The sequence below is a fragment of the Hypanus sabinus genome, chromosome 11 (genome assembly GCF_030144855.1).
Source record: "Hypanus sabinus isolate sHypSab1 chromosome 11, sHypSab1.hap1, whole genome shotgun sequence".
Classification (NCBI taxonomy): Eukaryota; Metazoa; Chordata; class Chondrichthyes; order Myliobatiformes; family Dasyatidae; genus Hypanus; species Hypanus sabinus.
Genome location: NC_082716.1, coordinates 56,483,756 through 56,496,167, shown reverse-complemented (window position 1 = coordinate 56,496,167; position 12,412 = coordinate 56,483,756). Strand labels below are relative to the sequence as shown.

Below are 12,412 nucleotides of genomic sequence, written 5' to 3'. Positions count from 1 at the left end.
TCATGGTAAGTGATTACAACTTTGGGAGTTAGTTTCTTATCTAACCACCAATTAAGGCAGGTCTGCACAATTCTTTGGAGGTAGCTTAATGGAAGACAGATCCAGCCACGAGGCAGAACAGTAGCAGAAAGTAATGTGATATACAATCTCTCCCGCCTATCACATAACACCTCCTCAGCCCCATAGTCTGCATCATCCATGTCATCCATCTACAAGTCCCTTCTCCTATCATTTTTATATTGTCCCCACTCCATATTGCTTTTCCTACTAACCCTACACCAAATACCTCCAGATTCCTATGGTAGCACCACTTTCTCTCATTAATCCTTTCTATCTCACAGAGAGTAAGGAAGGTGGTGTCTGGGCACAAGTGTGGTATAGAAACAGGTGGAACAGAAGTTCAAGTCAAGTCACGATTGTTGTCCTGTGCACGTATAGTGTGAAGCAGGTACAGTGAAAAACCAGCTTGCACCAGCATCAAAGGCACATAGGTCTAGACAACGCAGAGAATGTAAATTATAGACAGTGAAGAAAGACAGAAAAAATACTGTGCAAAAGAAAAGATAGAATCAGAGACAAATTCATGTTAGTGCAAAAATAATCCATAGCATTCCATTGCTGAGATAGGATGAGGGTAACGAAGGTTGGTTCACAAACTAATTTAGGAAGTGTCTGATAATTCTGCATCATTACCTTTTCTTGTACCTATTTTCTCTTAGGGAAAATAAGTAGAGATAAAGATATTTAAATCAAATGCACCTGCATTTAGCTGCTGGGTTGGAAGAGACAGTTCAGAAGCTGGGAAATTTGTAAAAGAGTACCACTGTGTGGCCATAGCATACAACAACATCCTGTGCTCAAAATGATTTCTAATATTACAGGTGGAGCTTTAGATATTGTTTAAAATATTACCACTGGAAATCGTTAGAATGCCAACTTTTAACAGTGTGGGAAATGCTTGCATGTAAATACTTCTTTCAGACTTGTCAACACAGTAATATTCTGTGGAGTTTTCAATGGAAAACAAATATTACAAGATTCATTGTACAAGAAGTGAATGTAATACAGTAACTGACTAGGCAAGGGCATGGCAAATGGATTACAACATAATGAAATGCAAAGTGAGCCATTTTGTGGGGGTTAAAATCAGGAATGCAGAGTATTTTTCAAATGGTCTGAGAATGAAACTCACAGGAAGCTGAATGCTTGCACACAAATCACTGGAACTTAAAGTGCAGATGCAGAAAACAACTGGTGAGGCTAATTGCATTTTAGCTTTGTTGCAAGAATAAAGGCATTATACTGCATTATCAGGCACAGATCAGATCACAAATGGAATATATTGTGCAGGCCACGTCTTATTGTTTAAGGTAAATCTAGTTCCATTGGACCATTACCCATTTACAGAACCTGGGCCTCTGTACCTCCCTCTGCAATTGGATCTTCAACTTCCTAACTGGAAGACCACAATCTGTGCAAGTTGGTGATAAAACAGCCTCCTTGCTGATGATCAACACTGGTGCACCTCACGGGCGTGTGCTTAACCCACTGCTCTACTCTCTATTTACCCATGACTGTGTGGTTAGGCATAGCTCAAGTACCATCTATAAATTTGCTGCCAATACAACTATTGTTGGTAGAATCTCATATGGAGACGAAAGGGCATGCAGGAGCAAGATATGCCAACTAGTGGAGTGGTACCGCAGCAATGTGGACTTCAGGAAGGGTAAGACAAAGGAACACATACCAATCCTCAAAGAAGGATAAGAGTGAGCAATTTCAAGTTCCTGGGTGTCATGATTTCTGAGGATCTAACCTGGTCCCAACATATCAATGCAGTTATAAAGAAGGCAAGACAGTGAGTTTGAAGAGATTTGGTATGTCAACAAATACACTTAAAAACTTCTATAGATGTACCGTGGAGAGCATTCTGCCAGGCTGCATCACTGGGGGGGGGGGGGGGGGAGGGGGGGAGGGGGGAGGGGGAGGCTACTGCATAGGACTGAAAGAAGCTGCAGAAGGTTGCAAATTTAGTTGGCTCCATCTTGGGTACTAGCCTACAAAGTATCCAGGACACCTTCAAGAACTGGTGTCTCAGAAAGGCAATGTCTATTATTAAGGACTTCCAGCACCCAGGACATGCCCTTTTCTCACTGTTACCATTAGTTAGGAGGTACAGAAGCCTGAAGGCACACACTCAGTGATTCAGGAACAGCTTCTTCCCCTCTGCCATCCGATTCCTAAATGGACATTGAACCTGGGAACAATAACTTACTTTTTAAACATACAGTATATTATTTCTGTTTTTGGTTAAATGAAATTCAAAGGTCAGGACCATTAATCCAGAGACACAAGTTTAAATCTCTCTTAAATTGATTATAGTAAAATTAAATAAACATGTTTATTTATTTGTAATTTTTTAAAATGTGAATTCATCCTCAAGTAATGAAATAGTTTCAACAAAGACTTCAATAGAACAGTTAAAATGATGGATTAAACGTTATTTTCTGACTGTACTTCCAGACTCTTAATTGTTCAGCAGGAACTTTCACTAAATAAATGGACCATCGCGTCCGACTTCCTATCTACGTTTCAGGGAATGAAAATCCAAATAAGAAAAACAGAAATCTTTTTTTTCTGTTTTTTAAAGCTTTACTCACCGCTGCCTGTACTCCTATGGTTCCTGAATAAATGGGGCCTGTTCCAATGGTTAGTTCCCTGCCACAAATTGCATACAGGCAGCAAGCTCTGATGGTCATCGGTGTAGTAATAGCCATATTGTTTCACAATATTCAATCATATTTATATACTGGCCAGAACGTGAACGTTCCTGTATTCTTTTCTGAAAATGTAATAGGATCATTTGTCCGTGTTAAAGAGACCAAGAATGCCAACGATAAAGGTATTCCATCTGTCTTTTTTGCCTTACACATTGACCGTGATTTCTCTTTCTAGTCTTTGATAAATTGCCGACCACAGTTCGTACTAACCAGTTTCCCATCGCCTTCTCTGCAAGTTAAAATATATTTAATCTCTTCCCTGCTTCTGGCGAATAGGGTCTGACTAGAATGTTAAGCATCTTTCTCTTTCTACAGGTGCTGCCTGACCTTGTTGGTGCATCCAACAACGTCGGTTTTTATTCGAGACCAGGTTAAGATTAATGTCTCTTCCAGGACATTAACAAATGACCATCTGGACTGTTGTGCATAAACTACTAGATATACTCGTGAATCGGGGATCTTCGCTCTAACGAGCATCAATGCTATCAGCTCATCCACTGCAGAGTCAAAAAAAGTTAAACGAGAACTCAAAATTTAATTGGTTATTACACTACAGTGTACCAGTTTACGAGGCTATGATTGGCTAAATACAGCAAATGGGCGGTGTACTCGGTTGGTCACTGTCGGGCAGCCTAACCATTTCAGGGCTAGGATTGGTTGGGTGATGTCAGTTTGTTTTTCATTTTCCGGTCCTAGCGTGTTGCTAAGGGCGCTTTTGGACGGATAATCGGTGGTTACAGGTCACTCTTAACTTCGCGTAAGTTACTTCTGATGTTAAAATTGGCATTAAAGTACGTTCATTATTTTGTTTTTCTCGAACAGGATTTAGCTACAGACAGGCGGTTGCAATGTTAAGAACGAATTTTATATCCTTGCCCCTAGCAACGAGAGCAGCGGAAGTGGACACCGGTAATTGTGGAGAGGTTGTCTAACATGATGGAGCTGGGAACAACTTAAACCGTGACTCGGTTAACAACTTCGGTGTGGTTCACCCAATAGCAGTTTTAGTTGTAAATTCAACTGTGTTAAATACGCCGACACGTGTAACGGTTGTCTGAACCAATGTTCCTGAACGACTTGGAGACTTTTAAGTTAAATTAAAAGTTTTGAACTTCAAAATCACGTTTGTTATTTTTCCCGAGGATGTTTGTGTGAAATTATACACGTTTAAGCAAATATAAATCGCGAGAAGCTCAGTTTCCATTGTCACCGTTGTCCCGACTACAATTTGTATCGCGCTTCCTGTAATGAATTAATACCACTCCATTCCACTCCATTCTCCTAGTTTCTCTTGCCACAACCATCTGTGGCAATTAATTCCTCCGTCTCACCACTCCCTGGCTAAAGAAATTCCTCCTCATCTCTGTTCTAATGGAATGTCCTTATATTCTGAGGCTGTGCCCTCTAACCCTAGACTCTCCCGCTATAATAAACATCTTCTCCACGTATATTCTATCTAAGGCTTTCAATATTTGATAGGCTTCAATGAGATCTCTACCCCCCCCCCCCCCACCCCCCATTCTGAGTACAGACCCAGAGCCATCAAACAGGCATGGTGCATCAACTCTTTCATTCCCAGGCTCTTTCTCGTGAATCTTATCTGGTTACTCTCCTACGCTAGCACATCCTTTCTAGATAAAGAGCCCAAAACTGCTCACAGTGCTACAAGTGCAGTCTAACTAAGATTGTAATATTGACCTTATAAAGCTCAGCATTAAAAACTTGCTTCTATATTCTCAATCAATGCATCTGCCTTCCTGACCACGGACTTAATCTACAAGTTAAGCTTTAGGGAATCCTGCATAAGGACTTATGAATCTCTTTGTACCTCAGATTTCTGAATTTGCACTCCATTTAGAAAATAGTCTGCACCTTTATTCCTTCATTGCCATACATATCCCTACACTACATTGTATCTGCCACTTATTGACCATTCTCCTGATCAGTCAAAGTACTTCTACAGTCACCCCGCTTCATCAACATATCAGTGAAAAGAAGCTATCCCAATAATGTCCCCTATGGAACACTACTAGTCACAAGCAGACAACCAGAAAAGGCCCCCTTTATTCTCACTCTTTGCCACTTATCCATGCTAGAATCTCCCTGTAATACCATGGGCTTGTGGCTTGATAACCAGCCTCATGTGTGGTGCCTTGACCAAGACCTTCTGAGAATCCAAATACACAACACCCACTGACTCTCATTTGTCTATACTGCTTGTTATTTCCTCAATGAATACTAAAAGATCTGTTGGGCAAAATTTCTCCTTAAGGAAACCATGCTGACTTCAGTCTATTTTATCATGTGCCTCCAAGCTCTTGCCAGCCACTAAAGGCAGGTTAAATGGCCTATACTATCCTGTATTTGCCTCTCTCCCTTCTTAACTGGAGTGACAATTGCAATTCTCCAGTCCTGCAGAACCATTCCAGAATCTCGTGACTCTTCAACTATCACTACTAATGCCTCTGCAATCTTTTCAGCTAGCTCTTTTGGAACCCTGGAATGTAATCCATCTGGTCTAGGTGACTTACCTACCTTCAGCTTCCCAAGTATCTCCTTAATAATAGTGACAATACTCACTTTCGACTCCTGACAATCTTGATTTCCTGGCCTAAAGCTGCTGTCTTCCACAGTGAAGAGTGATACAAAATACCTATTTAGTTCAGGTGCCATTTCTTTGTCCTCAATTGCTACCTCTCCAGCATAATTTTCCAGTCAACGGATGTCCACATCTGCATCTCTCTTACTCTATCTAGCTATATATCCAAAAAGAACTTCTGGTATCCTTTTTTATATTATTGGCTAGCTTACCTTCATATTTCATCTTTTCTCTCTTTATTTCTTTTTTTAGTTGCCTTCTGTTGGCTTTTAAGAACTTTCCAATCTTCTAGCTTTGCATTATTTCTGCTGTATGGTCTGCCCTCTCCTTTGCTTTTATACTGTTTTTGACTTCCTTTGTCAGCCATGATTGCCTCATTTCACCCCCCCACCTTTAGAATTGAATGAACCACCTTCCAAGTTTCTCCCAGAAGCTCCACACATTGGTGCTGTACTCCCACCCCTGCCAGTGTCCCCTTCTAATCAATTTTGGCCAGCTGCTCTCTCTCTCTCTCTCTCTCCACTCTCATTCCTTTTACTCTACTGTAATACCAATACATCTGTCATTAGCTTATCCCTCTCACACTGCAGAGTGAATTCTGTTCTATTATGACCACTGTCTACTAAGGGTTCATTTACCTTGAACTCCTGCTGAGTTCTTCCAGTACATTGCTTGTTGCTTCAGATCCTCGTGTCTTCAGTAGAGTGGATTCCTAAAGTGTCTCAGACAACTAATATACTAAATTATCATATTATTGCATTAAGAAGAGTCGAACATGGTGTGGTATGCTGTGCTGTAGCCCATCCACTTCAAGGTTCAACATGTGTATTCAGAGATGCTCTTCTGCACACCACTGTTTTAAAGTCTGGGGATTTGAGTCACCCCACTTTTAGCTTGAACCCATCTAACCAATCCCCTCTCACCTCTCTCATTAACAAGGCATTTTCTCCCACAGAACTGGATGCTTTTTGTTTTTCATACCATTCTCTGTAAACTCTAGACACTGTTATGCATGAAAATCCTAGGTGATCAGCAGTCTCTTGGATATTCAAACCATCCCGTCTGGCACTAACAATCATTCCATGGTCCATGTCACTAACAGCAACCTCTAGACCATGTCAGCATGCTTTTATGTGTGTTAGCTGCTTCCATGTACTGTTTAATATTTGGTATGTATGTCTTGTGTTTGCAGGTGAACAGCATCATGTCTGACATTGCAAAAGATAAGGCAGCTCGTTTACTGAAAAAGCGAGGCAGTTTGTCATCACTGAGCAGCCATGGCCTCATTACAAAGGGGAAAGCAGAGAAACAAAAGGAGTAAGTCAGATCTTTACATTGCCCCTTGTGGCTGATTTGTTTCTGTCTCTGTGTGCTCCAACTTTATTTCAGGATCCATTCATTCGCACAATTAGGTGAATAATTTGTGTATCATGTATTTATAATGTGTGTATTGTAATTTATGTATAGCTGTACATTCTTGTGATGCAGCAGCAAGGAAGCTTTTCGTTGTACCTGTACCTCACCATATTTGTGCATATGACAATAAATTTGACAAATAATATTCCTTCATCCTGTGATATCAAAATGGTCCAGTTGGTGGCATAATGCCATCAGCGCCTGACTTCAGAGCGCAGGCTGCTGAGTTCGAATCCAGCTCCCTTGCACGCTTTCCATCCGTGCTGGGTTGAGGGTTGAGCGTCAAGCTAGCAACTCAGCCTCATAAAAACAAGAAAGCCTGCTAAAAGATCATGGCTAATTTATTATCCCTCTCAACCCCATTCTGTGCCCTCTGATCCTAGACTCACTCACTATAGGAAACATCTTCACCACTTCCACCATGTCGCCTTTCACTCCTCATTCTTCTAAATTCAGCAAGTACAAGTCCAGTGCAAACACTCCTCATACGTTAACCCCTTTTATTCCCAGAATCATTCTCATGAACCTCCTCTGGACCCTCTCCAATGCCAGAAAATCATCTCTTAGATAAGGAGCCCAAAACTGATTACTATTCTCCATGTGCAGTCTGACAAATGCCTTATAAAGCCTCCACATTACATCCTTGCTCAAATATTTTAGTCCTCTTGAAATGAGTGCCTTCCTTCCACCAACTCCACCTGCAAGTTAATCTTTAGGGAATTGAGCACAAGGACTCCCAAATCCTTTTGCATCTCTGATCTTTGAATATTCTCCCTGTTTAGAAAATTGTCCACACCATTATTCCTTCTACCAAAGTACATGACTGTACACTTACCTACGCCATATTCCATCTGTCACTTCTTTGCCCGTTCTCCCAATCTGTCTATTTCCTTCTGCAGACTCCCTGCTTCCTTAACACTGCCTGTCCCACCACCAATCTTCATGTTGGCCACAAAGCCATCAATTCCATCATCCATATCACTGATGCAGTCCCAAGACCAATCCCTTCAGAACACCACTAGTCACTGTCAACCAACCAGCTAAAACCCCCCCCAACCCCCTTTACTCCCAATCTTTGCCTCCTGTCAGACAGCCAAATTGTTATACATGCTAGTATCTTTCCTGTAGCAGCACAAACTCTTATCTTGTAAATCAGTCCCATGTGTGGAACCTTGTTAAAGGTTTTCTGAAAATCCAAGTAAACAACATCTACTGCCTATTGTCTATCCTGCTTGTTATTTCCTCAAAAAATTCAAGTAGACTTGTCAGACAAGATTTCCCCTTTGGGAAACCATAGTGATTTTGGCTTACTTTATCATATGCCTCCAAATACACCGAAACCTTATCCTTAATAATGGACTCCAACATCTTACCTACCACTTGAATCAGGCTAACTGTCCTGTAATGTCCTTCTGCATCCCTCCCTTCTTAAAGAGTGCAGTGACATTGGCATTTTTCCAGTCCTCTAGAACCATTCCACAATTCAATGATTCTTGAAAGATGATAACTAATGCCTCCACAATCTCTGCAGCTACCTCTTTCAGAACCCTGGGGTGTAGTCCATCTGGTCCAAGTGACCCACCTACCTTCAGACCTTTCAGCTTCCCAAGCACCTTATCCTTAGTAATAGCAATAAATCTCACTTCTGCCCCCTGGCCCTCTTGAATTTCTGGCATACTGATAGTGTCTTCCACGGTGAAATATGAAAATATTTCATAATTTGCCTCCTTACGGCTTTTTTAGTTGCTTTCTGTTTTTAAAAGCTTCCCAATCCTCTAACTTTCCATTATTTTTGCTACATTATTGCTTTTATGCTATCTTTGACTTCCCTTTTCAACCATTTCTAGAGAATTGATGGAAAGCTGTAGTAAGTTTCCATTTTTCAAACCCATCTCCCTTGTTGCTGCTTGTGAGAAATCAGAGAGTTGGACAATTTGAATGCAAACTCAATCAAGATCCTTGAAAATGATGCTGATTGTATTAGCAGCCTGGAATCTATTGGAAAAAGACTACTGTAGTGGCATGTTGCAGAAGAATAAGGTGTTGAACATTTGGAGTTGAGTGATTAATCTTTACAATTATCTTGAATGAGGAAAAGAAGTAAATATTTGTATCAACGATTAAGAAACGCAGTGCCCTGTAATTTTTTTTTGTGTGTCTGACATAATGTGTTATTCTGCACTACAAATTTACCCTCCTACAGTAATGATGCTTGATTGCAAAGTAGTTAAATTGTTGCTGGTATGGAGCCTAAGTCATATTAATTGATGTAACACACAAGTTATGAAGTACTTAAACCAGGACTCTTAGATATTTAAATTTGTTAAAACATTTAATATAGATAGTGAAAATATCAATCTCTAAAACTTCAGTGAACAAACAGATTAGAATTCTTTTCAACTCAGATGATCACTGTTAAAGATAACATAGAAGAAGGTATGCAACAGAAACAATAATAAATGGAGGTTAAAAAGTGAGATTGGGGATTCAGAAATGTTTTTTGACAGCTTCTGAAAATCTGAAGTCAATGCAAAAGCACCAACAATACCCAGCAGGGCAGACAGCATCGAGAAAACAAGTGACAACTTACTGTTTCAAATTCTGGTGAAATATCATCAACTTGTCATGTTATCTTTATTTCCATATCCACATACTAACAGATAAAGAAGGTAATAGGAATGAATATTAACTCCAGCAGGATTTTATTTAGTTAAACAATAATTTTTGGAAAATTACAACTGTATTTTGATTCAGCATGTTAGTATTTTAATAGGTGGATTGGCAGAGGCAGATGCAAAGGCTTTTTAACTAAAGAGATTATTTAGTGAAGAGTTTATTTTCTTTATACTAGTTTCTAGTGCTCAATTTCATCTATGATTTTCTTTTGTGGAATTAATGTTATAAATTTTGAGTTAGTCTTTGAAGATTATATTTTTCTACCTTATACAGTTTAAATTAACACATCATAAGATTGACCAAAGTCCTGTTTGAAATGTCACTTGGGTGACCATTGGAGTTCATGATAGGATCAGACTCAATTAAACGCAACTCTTTTCCATGAAGCAATAACAAGACCTTAGTGACACATTCCCCTTTGGCAGCCACACAGCAGCAGTGCAAGTGGTAGCGGAGCAAAAGGGTTCCAACTTCTCTGACAGGCAATGCGGTACATGCAGTCTGGTGGATATTTGGCTGTTATGGTCTCATACAGAAGAGCCTGGCAAGGGAAGGACTTGAGAGGTCTTCTTTTGAAGTTAGTCTTTGGAGCATTGCTACTGTTGGTGGACACCAAGATGCTGCCCATGAGCAGCCTGTGGCTCTGTAGCGATAGAGGGTTGCTGCATGCGAGCCATCAGAGAGGGACTGTACATCAGCAGATTTTCTTCCTGCAGCTGCAGAGACACTGTGCATAAGCAGATGGTCCTTCTGCAAGAACAGCAGTAGAGCATGTGGGAACAGTGCTCGCTTTTGCAGGAGCAAAATTGTGTCTTCTAATCCATGCCCACCCAATTCTTTCACCTGGTGAGCAGAAATCCTTGCTAATAGCTCAGAGCTGACACCAAGATGAAAGAGTAAAGACACCGAGCTTAGATGCCTGTGATTCAGGGTGTGTCAGCCAGCATAGCTCAAGATGTGGAAGTTATGATTTCCATCAATTTATCTACCCAAGGTCCAAATAAGATGTGATGTCTCAAATGATCCTTTGGGACTATGCTGAAGACAACCACTCCCTAATGGTTTAGCGCTTATCATTGACTGTAGGATGTGTTTGAGCAGTCAGAATTCTCTTTGGAAGCTGCCCATTCAGAACTCCTGAAGTATCAAATATCCATGTAAAAAGTGATTAAATTTAAAGGCAACACACACAAAATCATGGAGTCAAGTCGTATCTATCAGGCCAAGACCCTTCATCAGGACTTCTGACTTGCTGAGTTCTTCCAGCATTTTGTGTGCATTGCTCAAAATTTCCAGCAGTTGCAGAATCATTTGTGTTTAAGAAAATTTATAAAAGCTGGCACAATGTTCTCTCTTTGCACAGCAGTTGTTTGTCAACCAGTGTCTGTTTATGTATATTTTTCATGAAGTTCTATAGTATTTTTTTCGCTGTAAATACCTGCAAGAAAATGAATCACAAGGTAGTATATGATAACACGTACTTTGATAATTTACTTTGAGCTTTCTCTGGGATTAGTGCATCATACTCATCGTTTGAAGCTTTAAACAATTTATGTACAGTTCTTGTGCACAGAAATGTGAATTACACAAAATATTGGTGATATTAGTTAGGTTTTTGACAGTAAGCTGTATTAAGTATCCTGACATGGACAGTACATAAAAGCCCAATTCAATTACAAATTAAGCACCATTCACTCATAATGAACTCCAGAAATGTTTCCTCCAAGTCAAACATCTATAAGACCCAATTTCCAAGCCAGAGAATCCATTTGAAAAGCATTTTTGAGAAAAGTTCAGTTTCACAAAATTGTATTTTCACCTACAAAGTAGCCCTTTTCTTCCAGGTAGAGTGAGCTTCTCTTTGCTGCTTCACTTTGAATGTTTATCAGTTAAGGATGGCATTAAATATTCCGCTTCCTGTAGGTACCCAAATGACTTTTTTTAAAAGACTTGTCCAGTAAATAGGTTGTTATGATCATTTTTTTGTTTATTGTGGTAGATGAAGGAAAGTAATGACATCATATAGTTTGCAGCTTATCCATTATTGATACTACTTGACATTCTGTCCTCTGACTTCTGTGGGATTTATGGTGGACTAGGTATTACAGGACATAATTGCTGTGTTTAAACGGGGTAATTGCATTACCCTGCAAAAAGAGCTCATTTCCACACTGATGTACACTGCACATTATGAATAGCTTTTCTGTCAATAGTTTACTGGTACTAAAATGTCAGTGTCTATAACTGGGCTGTTTTGAATACAAAGACCACCTTTACTGTTTGGTAAGGTGACTGTGTTAGATGATGGCAACCCCTGATTACTCAGCAAGCTGCATTTTGCGCTTTATTGTGGAACATTACCATGATAATTGCAGGGCCAGAAGACGTGAGTGGAAATTACCATCAAGTAAAATAGCATGAATGTATGGGGAAAATACTTTTAAGGATTATAAATGTTTGTAAATATTTACCAAGAACAATAAAGACAGCAAAGTACAAACAAATGAGGGGGTTAATGTACTGGTGTATTGAGGTTGGAAGTGCTGAATTTACTTTTACTCCTTCCTGACTTGATTTTTTTCCTGTGGTATTCAATGTTAGTGAATGGTATATAAAATATCATCCATGGTGAAACATTCCCTTCATTTCCTCAGAAAATTCAATCAATTCCGCCATTATCGTCTGCAAGGGTAATTTTAAACTCCTTTTTGAACTTTTATTTAAATGAGTTTTTAGATGGAAATTTTAAATCAAATAATCTGTAACAAATCCTAAAAACATGTATTAAATATTTAAAGAGGCAATTAATATTGAATGAAGATGATCATAAATATGTCTGAAGAATTGTAACCTGATTTCAGCAAAGGACTGTTGAGCCTGCACTGTCTATCAGATCAGTGCTCAGCCCGTCTTTTCTCAATCCAGTTTCTCTAGCCTATCT

The 12,412-nt window shown here is 39.6% G+C and overlaps 1 protein-coding gene across 1 annotated transcript in view; it reads left to right on the top strand.

Annotated features, from left to right (window-relative positions):
• Positions 1–3,505: 3,505 nt before the first annotated feature.
• Positions 3,506–12,412, top strand: part of dynlt5 (dynein light chain Tctex-type family member 5) — a 34,260-nt gene continuing 25,353 nt past the window's right edge. Inside the window, exons 1-2 of the mRNA XM_059983610.1 lie at positions 3,506–3,537; positions 6,572–6,696. Coding sequence (XP_059839593.1) covers positions 6,584–6,696 — 113 coding nt within the window. The 5' untranslated portion in view covers positions 3,506–3,537; positions 6,572–6,583. The remainder of the gene's footprint in view (positions 3,538–6,571; positions 6,697–12,412) is intronic.